At 40.8% G+C, this 20,342-nt stretch overlaps 1 protein-coding gene across 1 annotated transcript in view; it reads left to right on the plus strand.

The window, feature by feature from the left end:
• The first annotated feature begins 2,502 nt into the window (after window positions 1–2,502).
• The window catches only part of ptchd4 (patched domain containing 4), a 63,945-nt gene continuing 46,105 nt past the window's right edge, over window positions 2,503–20,342 (plus strand). Inside the window, exon 1 of the mRNA XM_030722227.1 lies at window positions 2,503–2,928. Coding sequence (XP_030578087.1) covers window positions 2,503–2,928 — 426 coding nt within the window. The remainder of the gene's footprint in view (window positions 2,929–20,342) is intronic.

Raw genomic sequence — 20,342 nt, forward strand, 5'->3', positions numbered from 1 at the left:
AAAAATGTTGTTGGCATCAAGATGATGCACAGAAAATAAGAAGTGCATGTGTTTGGGCATGTGCTAACACTGTTACATTGTGCGTAAGTTCCTTCTAAAAATGCATAAATAGGTAATGACTGTATGATGTTGTTCCAGCACCGTGTCGGCAAGTTCAGTACAAAATATTTCTGTGAAAGTGGTTTGTAATGATTTTAAACAATAAAAAAAGAGTTGATGTTTACAGAGGGAGTTGAATGTCACATTCTGCAAACAACACAACCATTTTTGCTTCACTTTATAGCTAGTGTTATTCCCAGAAATGGGCAGAAATGACCTAGCCTTCTCTGAAGCAATGGCCCAGCTCCAGTCTGCATCCTAAACCCTCTCCCTACACAATCCCAGTCCGTTTACATGCTGGTGTGGAGGCTCCACCACAGTAAGTGTCATTCCAAACCAAACAACCACAATTAGATGTAGATTATAAAGCACTTTCACATTGGTTCTGCATTTAGCAATAGCACCTTTTTCTGCCTTAAATGAAGGAAATTCCATTCACCTACAAGTCATTGCAGTCCGAGTTAAATATCCTGATCAGAAGTTCCGCTTTCTGCTATAGAAACGGGTGTCCCAAAGCTTGCCACTGTATATCTACTCTATGCCTTAATTAAGAGACTACTTTACTAGGAAGACTCCACACAAAGTCATACTTGTCATGTCATGGAGTGTGTGTGTGGGGGGGTGCAAGTTGGAATTGGGCCAGTGTGTCTGTGGACATAAGCTTAAGTAAAGGGTGTTCTAAATTACCACAGATGTCATCTGCTCCACAGCCATAGTGTTACTGTTCTTCACACTAATTCTGCATTATTCATTGTAGTGTTTGCTGTTAAAGAAGAAGGCAGAGTCCTGTCATGGTTAGCAGCCTCCTATTAGTATATTCTGTTACTAATAAACAGCATTTCATGTGACTGTGTCCTATATGGGGCAAATTGCAATCAAATCCATGATCACATCTCTGCTCCAGTTTCTACTACTATTAACTCCAAGCTTCATGTTCGCTTGAACTATAAAAATCTTCATATTAATTTATGTTTCTTGTAGATTAAGTAATAGTGATATCCATGCATGGTAGTTGTCTGATTTGTGTACATTTTATGGGCAACAGGGAATATTTAAACATAAGCAATTTAGCTAAGATTTATAAGCAAGTCTCTGGGGAAGGTCTGTAGTATATGCTGACTCATGAGTGGCCCTGTGCATATGAAAACTTGACAGACCTCATACATTTGGCAGAAATGCACCTCCGTTCTGAGAGCTTGGAGATTTGGGATTGTGCCAGTGAACAGCAGGTGCATGCACTGAAATTTGCTGTGACGTGTTCTTATCCGGGGATGAAATATAATGCCATTTTCTTAGATGCCACCTGTGTCTCCCGATTACACACAAGGTGTCCTTTGGCACTGATGTCTTGACGCACTAGAAGCTGTCACCAAACAATAACTGTCCCCTTTCAGAGACCTACAAAGTCTGCCTTGTGGTCCTGTTGTGTTTTTCACTTTTTTTTTTTTTAATGAAAACTGTCCCTAATAGAAGTTTCAGCACTTCTATACCAATACTAAGAAAAGGATGAATCAAGGTCATTTATGAGAACTGCAGTCTGTGGCAGTGTCTGTCTACATGTCTACATTTTCAAACATATATATTTGTTTTTACATTTTATCAAGAAATTTCATCTTTATGCACTACTCAAATGGTTATTTAAATGATTCGGGGGTTGTAGATATGAATGTGAATAACTTACAAAGACATGCTTTTAAAAACCATCAGGGAGGTCTGTGCTGAATGATCCATTTACACCACCCTGCCCGGCCTGCACAAACCACTCAGCGTGAAGCACTGCACAAGTTGGGTTTTCCCCATTCATGAAGCCAACACTGACTCATTTCTCCAAGTGCTGCTGGTCACTGAGCCACCTGCAGGAACATTTTACAACCGTCATGTTGCCTCCAACGTTCCCAAAATAACCACGGTCGCCCCTCTCTTCCCTCCCTCCACTTCCATCCTTGCTTCCCCCTGTCTCTTCAACCCCGCCACATGGTTACAGTTAAGTACATAAATCAGGCGCCACCGCTGGTGTGAGAGCTGTAGAGGCAGACGGGAGGCATACACACATGCACATCCCACTGCCGCGGCTCGTCGCTGCTACTGCAGCCGGTGCAGCGCAGGACACTCAGAGCCTTCTCTCCATCACACGCAGGCGGAATGGCTTGAGATCAGACATCGCGGACTCGTCTCGATCGCCTCATGCACGATGATTTTCTGACTGTCTGCCCGTCTGTGTGTGTGTGTGTGTGCGTGTCAGCCCGCGTTGCCGTGAATTGCTGCAGTGCTGTTTTTCCAGGTGTGTGAGTGTGTGTGTGTGTGTGTGTGCGTGTGTGCGTGTGAGACTGTGTGCATGGTGTTGTAGCCTGGTGTAATTCTCTTACGAATTGTACTAAGCCGGGGAACGGAGTCTGATGTCACATGTGCTTCATCGGAGGAGACGGGGCATCTGCAAGCTGGATTTTGTGGAGGATGCTGCGGCAAGTGATACACAGAGGGCTCAAGGCTTCGTTTTACTGGCTGGGCTTATTCGTTAGCAGGCATCCCGTTTTCTTCCTCACTGTCCCCGCGGTCCTCACCATCATTTTCGGATCTACAGTGCTCAGCCGATTCAAGCCGGAGACGGACCTGGAGGTACTGGTCGCCCCGACTCACAGCCTCGCCAAGATCGAGCGGAGTCTCGCTAACAGCTTGTTTCCCATCGACCAGTCAAAGCACAAGCTGTATTCGGATTTGCACACCCCGGGCAGATATGGCAGGCTGATCCTGCTCGCCAAGTCCGGGGGGAACATCCTGGAGCTGGCCGACCAGGTCCTGCAGGTCCACAAGCAGGTGTTGGATTTGCGCGTCAATTACAAGGGATTCAATTACACGTTCGCGCACCTCTGCGTCTTGAGCCACAGGGACAAGCGCTGCCTCTTGGATGATATCATCACCATCTTCGAAGACATCAGGCAGGCTGTGCTTTCCAACAGCACTTTCCACAAGGTGCCTATTAGTTATCCGAACACAACATTAAAGGTGAGTTTTCTTTCTTTCTTTCTTTTAAATTTTTACAGCACATGCATGTCAGCCAGGCCCCGGCATGCACATACACGCTCCCCAAACACCTCTCCATCAGTGCAGCAGCAGTCAGCATGTGAAGCTCCTGGAGCTTGGCATAATTTCTGAATGAACAGAAAGGACTTGTATTCCAGTCTGTGATGTGGGGCTGCACATTGCAACATATATCAGCCAGTGAAGGGGAAGCCTCTCCATAACACACAACTGGCTTCTCAGTTTTCACCCTCCCTTTTTGGTGCAGGTGAATTGATTGGCTGCATACTGGCTGCTCTGCTCTGTCCCTCCACAAATTCACTCTCACTCACACACACACACACACACACACACACACACACTCACAGGGATATCCTATGATTTTTTTTTTTTTTTCTTTTTGATGCAGTGTCTCCCTCTTGGCTGCACATGCATGGCTACAGTAGCTAATAGCCTTTTAGGTATCCTATCCTGGTTGCCTGTGTTGGATCTGACTGCACACATGCAGCTATATCAATCATGTGCCATCTACCACAGAATAATACAAGAATTCTAGATGCAACATGTAGACATATAGATGCAGTTGAGTTCACAAGGCCAGCATGTGTATAAGGTGCAGATGTGCTCTGCAGATGGAACTTGTAGTCTGAAAATCTGTTGCATACTATAGATGCATGATTCTCAATACGGAAAATTTCAGTTCATTCGTGGTTGATATTCATTTACTTTTCAGGATTGTCACTCCACAAGGCAGGGCAGTGCCAACATTGTGGGTTATGATTACAGACTGGATATAAAAGACAGGACACCTTGACATCATTCATTAGTTAGCAAAGTCCTGTTGTTAAGATTCAATCTGAGCATTTTTGTTGTGACCATCTTCGTGTTTTGAAACTGGCAATGACATGTCAGCATCAGCGTTTTGGCTGCAGCCATGCTGAGGTTTTTAGAAGCAGAAGTGAGGGATGAGAGAGTGGCATGCTAATCAGCTAATGCTAGCTTTGTTAGGAAGCCACAGCCATAAACTATACTGGTGCAATGCACAGACACAGATAACTGCTAATTAGTGCTAAGTAAAAGAGTAATACTAAAATGTCACTCATCAAAACTGGAGACCATATTATTTGTCAGGTAATTCCAGTAAAATAGTCCATAACACACCAACAGCACAACCATGGAGGAGCGGTGTTGTTGAGGTGAAACACAGCAGAATATATATATATATATATATATATATATATAACTCAATGTTGGAGCCAGCCAAATTACAGTTTCTGGCAGTTTTGTGTCAGCTTCAGTTTTCAGCTCCAGAGGTTGCTGCTTAGGTAAAGCATACACTGCTTTACTGTCGTTCTGGACGCTAATGTTATCCATAATTTACAAAATGTATATTCCTTAATGACTTTAAAAAGTGTCTGAGCCAAGAATTTCTCAGCTACAGGAGTTAGCCCCTGCTCGAGTGCAGATTTAAGTCACTTTCAAACAGTTTTGACTTTGCAAACCTGGAAGCTGTGTCCATCTTTCACAATCTATGGTTCGAACTATATAATGGATATGGTTTGTGAATGTGTAAAGTGTTTCACCACTTTGTATTGGCTTTGACAGAACCTGAAAATAGTCGCTCCAATAACCATTTTTTTTACACCACTACTTAATTTCACTGTGATGTGCGGGCCACAGTACACTTTCTCTATCTGCCATACATGTACAGGGGGCTCGGACTGACACGAACAAACATTCAGAGGGTCACATGCCTGGTTTCTAGGATGACAGGTTATAACTTCCACTGAGAGCTGCCACAGCAGAGCCATCCGTGCAGCATCAGCGTCTGAGCTCAGAGATGAGGCCATCCATCGAGCTGTTGCAGACTGTTTGGGTCCTGATATTCAGTTAGACAGATAGGTAGTGCATTCTTCTTTTGGATGTTAAGTTGTAGCCCAATGTGGTCTTAGAATTTGTGGTTTCTGTTCATTGAGCAATTTTATTCAGTTTCATGTCATTTCCTGAAAAGAAGATTGAAAACCATATAGCTGCCAACGCTGTGCTTTAAAAACATCATTTTGGAACTGAAGATGATCCAAATCTGATCTCATTGCTTTGCTGTATTATAATTAGTGTTTTATTTGCAAGATGCATCCATGGACTTCCACATCCACAGACACTGATGCCTGCTAACTATTGATATGTCACATATGAATAAAATACTGGAATTTCACAGACTTCTTGGACAGGCTGTTAGAACCAATAATAATACAGGAACACATTCATCAAATAATTGCATTCAAAATGGTTCAAAAGGCACCAACAACACCACCCCGGTCAAGAAAATTCACTGACTTAAATTAGCAGAGGTGATACCAAGCAGACGACTACAGCCAACTGTTCCAGCATCCACCTGTGAGCCAACATAGCACGACCCTAATAATCCAAACTTTAAGCCTTAATACAATTATTTTTTTTAAAAACGAAGAGGGAAATTAGCTAAACCACATTTTTGTACCAAGTTGTTTGTTTTCTGTGTTAAAGTTGTCCAGTCCCATAGATTTAAAAGTTGGGACTCTAAGGGGTTTTCTAAGGACTTTCTTTTAGACTCAGCCTCAAGTGGCCATTTTAGGAACTGCACTGGCTTCATTTTCCAGCCCTGGAGGTTGATTTTGGGGTATTCCATTCATCCATCTCATGATCCTCCCACTTGCTAAACTTCCACTTTGTTTTTATTACAAGAGTCTGCTGTTGCATTAAAGAGAAAAAAAAAAGATATTTTGAGGCTGTTTGCTGAATGACACAGCGACTGCTCGGGGTAAATTATCAGTGTAATGTTAAAAGACAATAAACGTCAGTTCTTTCTGTACTGAAAAGCCACTATATTAAAATGTGTCACTTCACAGTCGCTTGCCACTTCAGAGAGAGGTAGTGTATTATATTCTTTATTACAGTATATACATCGAGTCTCTTTTTTTTGTCAGCGCCATTTCTTATCTTGACATCCTGCTGTGTCCAGTACGCAATCTGTCCATCTCATTATACAGTCGTGGGCAAAAGTTTTGAGAAAAACACAAATATTGGTTTTCACAAAGTTTCCTGCTTCAGTGATCTTTTTTTCAAGTGTTTATATGGTATACTGAAGTATAATGACAAGCATTTAATAAGTTTCAAAGGCTTTTACTGACAATTGCCTTACATTTATGCAATGTTTGCGATGTTGGCTCTTCCTTTTCAAGACCTCAGCAGTTCACCCCGGCATGCTGTCAATCAACTTCTGGCCCAAATCCTGACTGATAGCGACCCATTCTTACATAATCAGTTCTTGGAGTTTGTCAGAATTTGTGGGGTTTTGTTTGTCTTGAGGATTGACAAGTTCTCAGGGTCTGGGGAGTTTCCTGGCCATGAACCCTAATTTTGAATTTTTTTGCTCCCCGAGCCCCGTAGTTTTCACTATGGCACGATGCTCCGTCACGCTTCTTCTTCATCAAACTGTTCTTGGAAAGTTGGGAGAAGTTGAGGATGTTTGGTACCATTCTTTATTGAGAGCTATGTTCTTAGTCAAAATTGTGAGTAAGCCCACTCCTTTGGATGAAAATCCCACACCTGAATGGTCTCAGGATGTTTTACTGTTAGCATGACGCAGGACTGATGGTGGTCATTTTTCAGATGCCCCAAACAATCAAAAAGGGGCTTCATCAGAGAAAATGACTTCATTCCAGTCCTCAGCAGTCCAGTGGCTTTGCAGAATATCAGTCTGTCCTTGATGTTTTTCCTGAAGAGAAGTTTCTTTGCTGCCTTTCGTGACACCAGGCCATCCTCCAAAAGTCTTTGCCTCACTGTGCATGCAGATACATTCACACCTGCCTGTGGCCATTCCTGAGCAAGCTAGTGGTGCCCCAGTCCTGCAGCGGAATCACCTTTAGGAGATGGTCATGGTGCTTGTTGGAGTTTCTTGGGCACCCTGAAGCCTTCTTCACAACAATTGAACCTCTCTCCTTGAAGTTCTTGATGATCCGATGTATGGATGATTTAGGTGTAATTTTACTAGCAGCAATGCCCGTGCCTATGAAAGCTTTGTATGCAAAGCAATGATGACTGCATGTGTTTTCTTGCAGGTAAACATGGTAAAAAGAGGAAGAACAATGATTTCAGGAAGCATCCAACCTGCTATTTGAACACAATCAGCATGACAGAGTGATCTCTAGCATTGACCCCGTCAACACTCTCACCTGTGTTAACGAGTATCACTGAAATAATATCAGCAGGTACTTTTGTGGCATGGGTGAAATAAAGTGGAAATGTTTTTTTAGGGGGGAGTTAGTTAATTTCCATGGCAAAGAGGGACTTTGAAATTATTTGCAATTAATCAGATCACTCTTCATAACATTCTGGAGTATATGCAAATTGCCATCATAAAAACTGAAGCAGCAAACTTTGTGAAAACTAATATTTGTGTTAAATTCTCAAAACGTTTGGCCACGACTCTCATTATCCAAATATTAGGTAGTAAGTTTAGCTACTTCTAGACAAAGTATAGCTGAGGTGAATATGTTAAGTTTTTCTGGGGAGTACTTCTTCAGCAAAACAATCATTTTCATGCTTTTGTATATTCCTATATCTGCAATTTTTATAGAATATTTGGACAAAAGTGCTGGGACACCTACACGTTACACCTACAGGAGCTGTTCAGTCATAAAACTCCCCATGCCGTGAAGCACCCGGTGCACAGTTTTTGTGCTGATGTTAATGACAGAGGAGGTTTGGAACTCTGCAGTTATTGAGTCGGCAGAGTGTTGCTAACTTTTATGTGCCTCAGCACTCTGCAACCACACTATGTAATTTTAAGTGGTCTGCCACTTTGAGTTGCTGTGGTTCCTAAACATTTCTACTTTGCAGTAACACCACTTACAGTTGACTGTGGAATATCGAGGAGGCATGAAGTGAATTCACAAAGTGAATTGTTGCAACACTGGCTTCCTAATACAGCATCACGCTTGTATTCAGTGAGATCTTTAGAAAAACCCATTATTTAACATAACCATACCTGTGCAGTCTGCATTGCTTGATTTTATACAACTGCAGCAACGAGACTGAAAGCATCTGAATTCAAAGGTGTGGCTCAATATTTTTTATTGTACAGTTTATTTAATAGGAAGACTGCTGATAGCAGCAGCAAGACCCAGCACAGAGCAGAGCAGGCATCAATGACAACAGATATGACACTGACTAACTCAGATACACAACAGGAGAATTTGGGGTACAGATTGGTTTCAAAGCAATTTGCAGAAAGCAGGTTAAAGAGCTTAAATAGATGGTGTGCCAGTGACCAGCTGAGTCTGTGGCTTACCCTTCTATGTGTGCTGGGCGCTGAGATGAGATGATCTGTCAGGATCGTGGTTTAACTGGACTTCATGGCCTACCTGAATCGACACTATGCTTGGCTTCTCATTTTGCTTAGTAGTACTGTGCCACTTATAGAAACTGTTGCTTGTACAATTTAAGGAAAATCAGATCATGGTCTTTGAAGATGATTTTATTATTTAAATGGGCTTTTTTGACTTCACTGTATTGGGGTGATGGCCGACGTTTCAAGTTGTCAATACTGTTAAGATACTTTGTCCAGCATAATAGCATAAAATGCTTTAGAGAAACTTTTCATCTCTCCAACTATTTGACTTTTGATACCGAAAGATTAGAATAAAGCGTGTTTTTCTAATATAAAACAATTCCAAATTCGGCATCAATTATCAAATTTTCTCATCTTATCAATTTACCATTGCCAATGCTTATATTGCTCATATCGTCCAGCCTAGTCTTCACCTGTGCATATGCTGGCTTGAGTCTTTAGATAAAAAGAATTTTTAAATTCCCTGATACAAGTTTTCTTTAATATCATGTGCATGTATGCTCCCAGGCTTACTCACATCACTAAAGTCTCTCCAACACGAACTACAGTATTTCACTCTTGGAGGTTTATGTGACCTCCTTCTCCACCAGCTCTCGCTGCGCTGTATCACTCTGCACTCTCCGTGTTCCTGAATCCTCCTCCTTGCTGTCTGCCAGTGTGACGAGCTGTCTGGGCTAATTCATTTTTTTGACTTCTAATGCCTCATCGTGCTCTTTGATGTCACAGCCAGGGTTTATTTCTGTGCATATTTTTGTACAGAAATAATCTTTGAAAAAACTTTTTTCCAAGTTTTGTTCCTCGGAGAAGGCTCTTAAAATAAATGTTCTGTCTGCTATGTTTTCACTTTTGTGCTCTAAATAAAAATATGATGATATACAGAAACGGAGACACTGAAACAGAGCAACCTTTTAAGGTGAAATGTACCTAGTAAATACATTGTATTTGAACCATATCAGCATCTAGAAATAAGCAACATGAGAAATGTGAACTGAGGGAACTCAATAGGGATGTCAAGGTACCAGAAATGTAGTCGTCGGTAGCAGTACCAGCAGTATTCCATAATCCTCATCACTTATTTTGATACCAAAACAAAATGAACTTCACTTACTTTGAGTTCTTTAAACAGATCTGGATGATGCTCCACTTTTAGGTGCTCCGCTAAGCTGGAAGTTCTTCCTCCCTTGATCTGAAAAGCATGATATCATCATTTGTATATTACCTTTTGAATATCAATTATAAAAGCCAGCCCAAACCTTGTCTCAGGTCATACAGATGTCAACTGTTCTCCAGCTGCTTAATAAGCTTGGAGAAGCAATAGATTTTACACCTCTTACACAAATTATCTCTTGCTCAGAAGATAAGGTTAATATTTTTAGATTATTCAAACCATAAAATCATTACTGACTGCATCATTAAATAACTTCTTGTGCTACCTTAGTGATTAATTATGAAAACTCTCAATTTCCCTCAAATGTTCCCTTAAATCTATTATTAGGGTAAATAAATAATTGATAAATAAGTAAATAAAAACAACCCTGTCATTGTGTGTGGACTACAGTCCAACAACACTGGATTTCTCTGGTTCATACCAATATTGAGAATTTAGTTTTATAATCCCCATTAGCTGTATATAACCTACTTACACAAACAAATATATAAATTGTAAACCCAAATGTGCACTGTACTGCCAAAAGGATTTGCTCGTCTACCTTCACACACATATGAACCTGAGTAACATCCCATTCTTAATCCATAGGGTTTAATATGATGTGGGCCCACCCTTTGCAGCTATAACAGCTTCAACTCTTTTGGAAAGGCTTTCCACAAGGTTTAGGAGTGTTCATGGGAATTTTTGACCATTCTTCCAGAAGCACATTTGTGAGGTCAGACACTGATGTTGGATGAAGAGGCCTGGCTCCCGCTCTAATTCATCCCAAAGGTGTTCTATTGGGTTGAGGTCAGGACTCTGTGCAGGCCAGTCATGTTCTTCCACACCAAACTTTATAAGATAAGATAAACTTTAATGATCCCATGAAGGGGAAATTTGCACATTGCTAATCCATGTCTCCTAAAAAAAACACCCTCACACCATAATCCCCCCTCCACCAAACTTTATACTTGTCACAATGCAGTCAGACAAGTACCGTTCTCCTGGGAACCACCAAACCCAGACTTATCCATCAGGTTGTCAGATGGAGAAGCGTGATTCGTCACTCCAGAGAACACATCCCCACTGCTCTAGAGTCCACTGGCAGCGTGCTTTACACCACTGCATACGATGCTTTGCATTGAGCTTGGTGATGTAAGGCTTGGATGCAGCTGCTCGGCCATGAAAACCCATTCCATGAAGCTCTCTACACACTGTTCTTGAGCTAATCTGAAGTTTGGAGGTCTGTAGCAACAGAAAGTTGCTGACTTCTGCAATCTATGCACCTCAGCATCCACTGACCCCTCTCTGTTATTTTACGTGGCCTACCACTTTGTGGCTGAGTTGCTGTCATTCCCAATCACTTCCACTTTGTTATAATCCCACTAACAGTTGACTGTGGAATATTTAGTAGTGAGAAAATTTCATGACTGGACTTGTTGCACAGGTATCATCCTATCATGGTACCACGCTGGAATTCACTGAGCTCCTGAGAGCGACCCATTCTTTCACTAATGTTTGTAGAAGCAGTCTGCATGCCGAGGTGCTTGGTTTATACACCTGTGGCCGTGGAAGTGATTGAATTCAATGATTTGGATGGATGAGTGAATACTTTTGGATATATAGTATATATTGAGCAGAACACGTAACAGATGAAAAATTTACATCCAGTGCTCTCTGCTGAACAAACAATGCTAGGGAAATACTTTTTTTTTAATATTATCTCAGATATGCCTTTTTCAATAGTCCAGTCTGTTATTATAACAGCTCCTGTTTAAGTGGATGAATATATTCTGTTAAGCAAATATTGGCCTGTGGGGCTCTAGTAAATAATGCCTTCTGCTTGTTACAAAAAGTGGCACTAATGTTATAAGATAAGTTATAGTTAATTTTTTAAAAACTATACAAAGGAATTCCACAATTTTGGTATAATAACATTAAACATTGTCAGTGTCACCACATCACTAACTTAGGAAATCCTTGTGATTTTTGTTCACACCATATCATATATAGAAACATGTAAAAAAAAAGTTGAATAAAATTTGAAATGGTAAAGTGCATGAAAAACAAACTTTGTCCTGCTGCCAAAATCTTGGCCGTGACTGTACACTGTTGGCATCCCTCCACTGTTGGTTTCTTCTTACTAAAATGGTAATAATGATAGTATAATATTTGCTACCTTGAGCAGTTTTAGTTGATCAAACCTAACCAAGTCTCACCCATGGAGGACAGACGTGAGAAAACAGTCTACAAAGGCTACAAATTAATCAGGAGACATGAAATGTCTAGAAAGCAGAAGACTGTATAAATTGTGACAGATTATGACTTATTTCAGTGTTAGCAGAAAGAGAAACTTTTCATTTGGGCAGTTTGTTATTTTTTCTCAATTCCCAAGCCAAAATTTGCCTTACAACAACCCTTCAAACTGAATATTCTTGTCCTGTTATTCCCAGATCAGAGGTAACGTCCCTGTTTGTTTAAATTCTTCATTAACTTTATTGTTTAGCAAACCACATCAGCAAAAATTAAAACAATAATTTGTAGTATAATTAGTAGAAATGAAAGTCTGTATTAAAAATATTTCAAGTTAATAATCTTTATACAATTTGAACATAAATAGACTCAAGATTGTGGTTCATGTTGATCAGAACTCCTGTTTTACTAAGTTTTTCCAACCTGAACAAAATGACATGGGTCCACAATTTCATATTGAAATGTGTAAAACACCACACTATAGCAGAGAGTAAGGCAAATCCTGAGGAGTCACCTGAATGGGAAGAACAAGATCTGGGCGAAGAACATCTACGCCCTGACAGTTATCTGATACCCTGCTGGGATAATAAGCTGCCCAAAGCAGGAGATAGAAGCCACTGACATCAACTGACATCAACACAAGAAAGCTCCTGACTGTGCATGGAGGGTTTCACCCCAAATCCAGCACCCCGAGACTGTACGATAAGCAGAAGGAAGGAGGCTGAGGAGTAGTGAGTGTCAGAACCACTATCCAGGATGAAACAACAAAATCCATGAGTACATCAGGAAGATGGCCACGAAGGATCATGTGCTTAGTGAGTACCTCGAGCAGCAGAAACCCAAGAAAGAAGAGGAGGAAGACCAGGAACCATCATGGAAGGACAGGCCTCTGCACGGCATGTAGCACTGACAGATCGAAGAAATGGGTGACATAGAGAAGTCCTACCAATGGCTGGACAAAGCTGGACTGACAGACAGCACAGAGGCACTAATCATGGCAGCACAGGAACAAGTTCTAAGCACAAGATTGATAGAGGTTGGGGTCTACCACACCAGGGAAGACCCCAGGTGCAGACTGTGCAGAGATACACCTGAGACAGGGTGCAAGGTGCTAGCAGGCAGAGCATACGTGGAACGCCATAACCAAGTGGCTGGCATAATATACAGGAACATCTGTGCCCAGTATGACCTGAAGTCCAGAGGTCAAAATGGGGTATGCCCCCACAGGTGGTTGAGAATGACTGAGCTAAGATCCTGTGGGACTACCAGATACAGACAGACAAACTGGTGATGGCTAACTGGACATCATAGTGGTGGATAAGCAGAGGGAGAAAACCGTAGTGATAGACGTAGCAATACCAAGTGATGGCAGCATCAAAAAGAAGGAACACGGGAAGCTCGATAAATACCAAGGGCTCAGAGAAGAACTAGAGAGGATGTGGAAGGTAAAGGTCACAGTGGTCCCTGTGGAACACTCGGGGCAGTGACCCCCAAAATAGGGAGAATGGCTCCAGCAGATTCCAGGAACAACATCCAAGAACTCTATCCAGAAGAGCACAGTCCTGGGAACAGCTAAGATACTGCGCAAGCTTCTGTAGGGCTGTGTGATTATGGAAAAATCATAATCACGATTATTTTGGTCAATATTGAAATCTTGATTACTTAACACAATTACTGCTGAATTTGTAAATACACTGCAAATCTGTGTTAATTACCTTGCTGCCGTGTCCCGGTGTTTTACATGCAGTGTGGCCAGTTGTGAACACATTTGTCCCTCGAGTTTTTCCACTTCATTGTTCATTCACTCAAAGAGAAAGACTACCTGCAGGAGGAGTGGGGAGTTTTTATTTTTATGTGTAGTATGTTGAGTATATTAGATTAATTACAATTTTAAACTGACCATAGTTGTGATTGTCAGAATGGTTTCCTGCTGCCTCTCTGTGTTAGCCCAGTAACAGACTGGTGACCAGTCCGTGGTAGTTGTTGGCCTATCAGAGCTGGGATAGGTCCTAGCTCCCCCATGACCCTGAATTGGATAAGCTGAAGAAGATGGATGGATGGGTGACATAAATAACTAATGAACTAATTCATTCATTCGTTCATTCATAATTCATTCATGTAACTCAAAACTCAACCCTAACTCTAGTCCTAGACATGTTGCTGGTGGTCTGGTAGCTCTTGAGAGGTTAGCGTAGCACAGCTTCCTCCCACTGTTCAGAAGTGAAACCAAAATATTGCAGAAATGGAATTCCTATATTGCACTGCGGATATAATTTGAAACAACTTAACATATTTATAAACAGTTTATGGTCTCAGTATCTTATCCTGGTAGCATTTTACCATATCTGCCAAAAACTCTTGTTTTGCTGTTTTCTCCAAGAAAACTCCTTTAATTTATGTGACTGTCAAATCTTATTATGAATAATTGTAATCCAAGCGTCTGTGAATTTTAAGTGTTCATTAGCAGGATCATCTATGAAATGCATGTTCCATGCATGACATGTAATTTCAAACCATTTGTCACCGGCAATCTGGCAACACTCCACCCCATTCAAAGGGTGTGTGAGCAGACCTTAGCTGCTGCTCTTCTTTACTGTGAAGACAACGTAAGGAGTTTAAGGAACCCGAAACTACGAAACTGAGCCTTTCAAGACACAAAAGGAAAACATGACATGAGGCATTAACAAGAAGACATAATTCTGTGAGCTCTCTAAAACACAGGTTAGGGTTTAGGACTCAGCGTTTTAAAAGGTCTTGAATGAAAAGGTCTTGATCACGTACTTATTTCAGTTTTTACCTTATAATCCTTTATTGTTTTTGACTTTGACTTGTACAGCTTGTGAAATTATCATTCACCCCCTTAAATCCACTACTGGCTACCATCTTAGAGTTAGGCTTTGGTTTAGGTTACTATCCTAACATCCACCCAGTCACTGCCAACCTAGCTGGGGTTATGTTTGCTAACAAATATCCTAAATAATTTTATACAGTGCCTGTCAAAAGAGTGAGCGTGTCCAAAGTTTTGACTGGTACTGTACAATCAAATAGTGAAAACATTTTAGCATTTTAGGCTTCGTTTTCACAACAAACACTGTCAGACACAGTGCTGCCGGGGAGCTAACGGAGCACCCTCCACCTTCAGTACCAAACGCTGTGTCAGAGTCAGAAAAGGTGTCTGGCTGAGGTGTAGCTCTCACTGCGTCGGCCTTCAGACACACTGCTGCCAGTCAGAGCACACAGAGAGTGCTGAATGATTAGCCTACCATATATACAGAACATGGGTGGCCACATATAAGACGAACAACTGAAGGTAGATCATTTTAAGTCATGCTATCTGCCTCACTCTTTTTTTTAAAAGCTTCTTTAGTTCTGCTTTTAGACTGTATTTAAAATATATTAATGGTAACAGCTGGCTAATAATGAATCTTAGCTAGCTTACTGGATGTTGCATGTGTCTAAAAATACAAACTTTTGTGATATTTAGGTCTACTTAACCTAATTATGATTATTATCATTATTTTGTAATGTGTAGGTAGCTCGTTGAACCAAATGATCATATAAACACATGTTGAATATGATGCCAGAGCAGAGAACTCTGATTAAGTTGTTCCTTGAACCATGAAACCTCTTCCTCCACCTCTCCCAGCAGTCACCTCCACCTCTCTTCAGAAAGCAGTGAGGTGTCAGCTCCCTCTTTTTCACATATCACTCAACACATGTATCACATGCAGTTCCTGTTTTGTCTCTCTGTCTCCACCTGGCCCCACTCTCTCATATGCAGCTGTATTTGGTCTTTATGAGGACAGCCACACACAAGAATAGAAAACAAAGCTGACAATTCTGCAGATACTGAAATTGTTGCCCGTGTTGTGTCGCATTATTCACTTTTTTAGCGCTTCAGAGGCACATGTGTGTTTAAGACTGCACAGTCTGAGCATGTATTGGCTCAGTGCGGCATGCAGACATTTAAGTATACATAAGGGTGCTGTGACTGTTGAGATTAATTTGAAATGCTTTGGAAAAGCTGGGAAGTCAGTGTGGTAGATTAATTTGAGCTTTATGAAATTACACAAGTGATATTGGAGCTAAAGCTTTCCCTCTGCAATTACTGAGTGATTACATTACACAAACACACTTGTACACTGTCATGAAATGACAAATCTGAAGCACTGAGTTGGGATTGTTTTAGAATAATGATACAGCTTAAAAATAACATGCAGATCTCGCCCTCATAAATCGATCGATTTGAAGCAGACGGTTATGAAGTCTCAGAGAGGAAACCTGGATGGGCTCAGTTGTGTGAATCCAGGTGCAGTGTCCACCACCATCAATTTACTCTGCTGCCCACATAATGCCAGAGTGGAATAACTCATTTCTCCTTACAATGAAGTCAACTGTTTACAGAATATGAAGCAAACAATCACAGGGATTTATTTATGTGGAAGCCTCAGATTTATATCAAGCTCCCCGCTGTGAAACACATTGCGACTGTTTGATTGTGCAGGATTATTGTGTTCATGACAAGATAAATTATATCTACAATAAGCTGCAAATTAAAGCTGAAACTGTTCTGGTTGGAGCAACAGGATGCTGTGATGCAGGAGTGGAGGACTGGCGTGTGTCTTGTTTTCCTGATTAAATAGTTTTAAATAATTATATTATTAAACATGGTGAATGAGCCTATAGCTTTGATAGAGTGTGTGCATGATTAGAATAATTACCTCAACATAAAGTCACCGTGATTACAAATCCCTTGACACATCAAAAAGGTCACCACAGAAAATTCACCTCCTTTCACTTGTCGAGTCTTTACCTTACAATATAAAGCTCCTCGAGGCAGCTGCTTGTTGTGATTTGGCATAAGACTGCTCAATTATGGAAAAAATCATAATTACAATTATTTTGGTCAATATTGAAATACGATTATTTAACACGATTACTCCTTGACTTTGTAAACACTGCATTAATTGCACTTAAAGAACAGTGATACTTTGAAATCTCGTGCACTTTTACAATCACTTGAAAATAAACACTAAGTTTAAAATAAAATAAAGAATATATAAATAAAATACAAAATATAAATAATATATAAAAAATATATAAATAAGTTGCAATATAAATAACTACATTGTAAATTAAACAAATCATAAATAAGTATATATGAGTAGAAAGGTAATGCCAGTTATCACGACTAATAATTCTACGAAGAAATGGGACCAAATTATTTAGGCCAAATAAATTTGCTAAAATTTTAGTGACTGCCACAACATACTGACAGATCCTTCACATGTATTCAAAGATTTGTATTAACATTGGTAGGGATGTGAGTCAAATCGGTTTCCGGGGCAGGCTAGGTGACAAATCAGGGTCTGGTGAGGTGCTAATGACACCCGTGGAGTAAATATTGGTAGGGACATCTCCCTACCGTCCCTTGCTAATCCTGCCCCGTGATTGGTAGGGACATAACAGGTGTTATTTGATATTGGTATGGACGTGTCTCTACTGTCTACTCTACTAATTCAACGCCCCTGATTCCAGTCAGGCTGGCCCATTATAGCCCAGAGCAAACAGAAAACACATTCAGCTTCAGACGCTGCGGTGTTTGTGTTGTGGATGATGCAGATCCCACCATGCAGCAAATCTGTGTTAATTACCCTGCAGTCGTATCCCGGTGTTTAACATGCTGCGCGGCCGACAGAAACAAAATAATATGCTGGGACTCTTTTCCCTCCTGGGTCAGTTTTTTTTTTCTTTTTTTTGAACATTTGTCCCTCTAGTTTTTCCACTTCTTTGTTCATTCCCTCACGTCCATTCTGATAGTTTCGGCAATCTCCCTCAAGGAATTTGTTGGCATTTGTGAGTCCTTATTCCGTTCAATTCAGTTCAATTCAGTTCAATTCAGTTCAATTCAATTTTATTTATATAGCGCCAAATCACAACAAACAGGCGCCTCAAGGTGCTTTATATTGTAAGGTAATGACCCTACAATAATTACAGAGAAAACCCAACAGTCAACTTGGTGACAGTGGGAAGGAAAAACTCCCTTTTAACAGGAAGAAACCTCCAGCAGAACCAGGCTCAGGGAGGGGGGGTCATCTGCTGTGACTGGGTGGGGCTGAGGGGAGAGAAAAAAAGACGTGCTGTGGAAGAGAGCCAGAGAGTAATAATAACTAATGATTAAATGCAGAGTGGAGTATAAGCACAGAGTGAAAAGAGGTGAATGAAAATGAAACACTCAGTGCATTATGGGAACCCCCAGCAGCCTAGGCCTATTGCAGCATAACTAAGGGATGGTTCAGGGTGACCTGATCCAGCTCTAACTATAATCAATCAAAAAGGAAAGTTTTAAGCCTAATCTTAAAAATAGAGAGGGTGTCTGTCTCCCAAATCCAAACTGGGAGCTGGTTCCACAGCAGAGGGGCCTGAAAGCTGAAGGCTCTGCCTCCCATTCTACTCTTAAGTATCCTAGGAACCACAAGTAAGCCAGCAGTCTGAGAGTGAAGTGCTCTGTTGGGGTGATATGGGACTATGAGGTCTTTGAGATAAGATGGGGCCTGATTATTCAAGAACTTGTATGTGAGGAGAAGAATATTGATGCTGTGATTATTATTCCTTATACTGAGACTGTGATTCTTATTCTCTCACTGATAAATTCAAAAACTCCGGGGAAAAGTAGTCAGAAGTGCACAGGAGAAATCTGTGGTCCTGTCTGGGCCAATCAGAATTGTTGCGAGCTGCGTCGCCGTGACGTGTTACATTTCTCGTGAGGTGCAGGTCAGATTACGCCGTATGTTACTGTGTCGAATTCAGGGGGGTTTCTGGTTACTGCGTAAGTGCCACAAAGACCCGATGCAGAAGCATAATTTCGGCCTAAGAGTATACTTGCAGAGTGTAAAGTGACATCATTTTAATAATAAAAAATCAAAATGTGATTAATTTCACAGCCCTAATTTGGCACTATATAAATAAAACTGAAATGAATTGAATTGAACTTCTAAGGTTTTATATATCAGGGTATAATGAGAAATCGTCTGGCCCTTGCAGGTTCTGAAATTTTTTAACAACATCAGATGAGCAATCACACATGCCCTGTAATTATTAACATATGTATTATTTAACAAAAACTAAGCCAAAATGCAGAGGGTGTGAAAACTAATAAGCCCCATGATTACGGTGGGAGAGAATTATATCTTTTATCTTATTGTATCAGAATTATATCACAATATTTCAAGAAAATTTGCGCTAACAATATTTCTGTCAATATAGAAAAAATAGTGAAAGTTTTATTGCTGCTTGAACCGAGCAGCATGTATAAAAGCGAGTAAATTTGAAGGGCATTTCCCATCCTTCTATTTCAATGATCCACTGTCATTGCTGTGACAATCAATGTATCAATCTATTGATATAAGGTACCAGCAGCAGCATTATTGTGCAATAGTAGTGATGCAGCATAAGTCAAATGTAAGCACAAAACTAGTGTAGATAACAATTTCAATGGAAAATTTAAGCATAACATGACTGCTTAACACTTTAGTTAACAATAACTAAAGTAGCTTATTCTGGTAACTCATCAGGAGATGTACAGTACTGTCACATAAATAAAACTGATTGGGTCAAACCTTTTAACCAGCTGCTTAAAGTCCTGCTTTTCCACCATGGTACTGCATCAATAATTTCACTCTTTGCTCTTTCTGACATCTGGAGTGCAACAAGTTCTTGGATATTTTGCAAAGTACTGCGCTTTGATATTTGAAGTAGCTCCTAAATCTCCTAAAGGTGCGAAATCTTCACCAGACGCTGACCTATGGCTCTTGCTCCCAGACATGCCTACGCTTGTGTCATTATTGAGCACAACACATAAATGCACGGCGTTGCTGTAGCAATGATATGATACAACATTTTTACATCATCTAAAAATTTATATCAGTACCACTGCAGACGATATGATATGGCACCGTCCCTCCCATGATTCAACAGCTTGTTGTCAGCAGCAACAATGATGTCGTTTTCTGTGTGTCTTTATCAGTCTCATATCATCACAGGGGAATTATGGCCCACTCTTCTTTAGGTCCAACCACTGCCTTTCATTTGGATCCAGGTCTGGACTTTGACTGGACCATTGCAGCAGCTTGAGTTCTCTTGTAGATTTGATGCTGTGCTGTCCTGTTAAGGGATCCAGTTTGGGCCGAGCTTTAGCTGTGGGAGATAGTTTGACATTTGACTGTAATACAGTGACTGCAAGGTGCCCAGGTCCTGTATCTGCAAAACAAGACCAAATTATCACCCCTCCACCACTGTGCTTGACAGTTAGTAGGAGGTGTTTGTACCGATATGCTTGTTATTCTCTCCACTTGACATTATTCCAGAAGTCTCGTGTTTTGTTTAGATACAACCTTACAAACCTGAGCCATGCTGCCATGTTCTTTTTTAGGG

Source organism: Archocentrus centrarchus, chromosome 24 (genome assembly GCF_007364275.1).
Source record: "Archocentrus centrarchus isolate MPI-CPG fArcCen1 chromosome 24, fArcCen1, whole genome shotgun sequence".
In the NCBI taxonomy this organism is placed as follows: domain Eukaryota; kingdom Metazoa; phylum Chordata; class Actinopteri; order Cichliformes; family Cichlidae; genus Archocentrus; species Archocentrus centrarchus.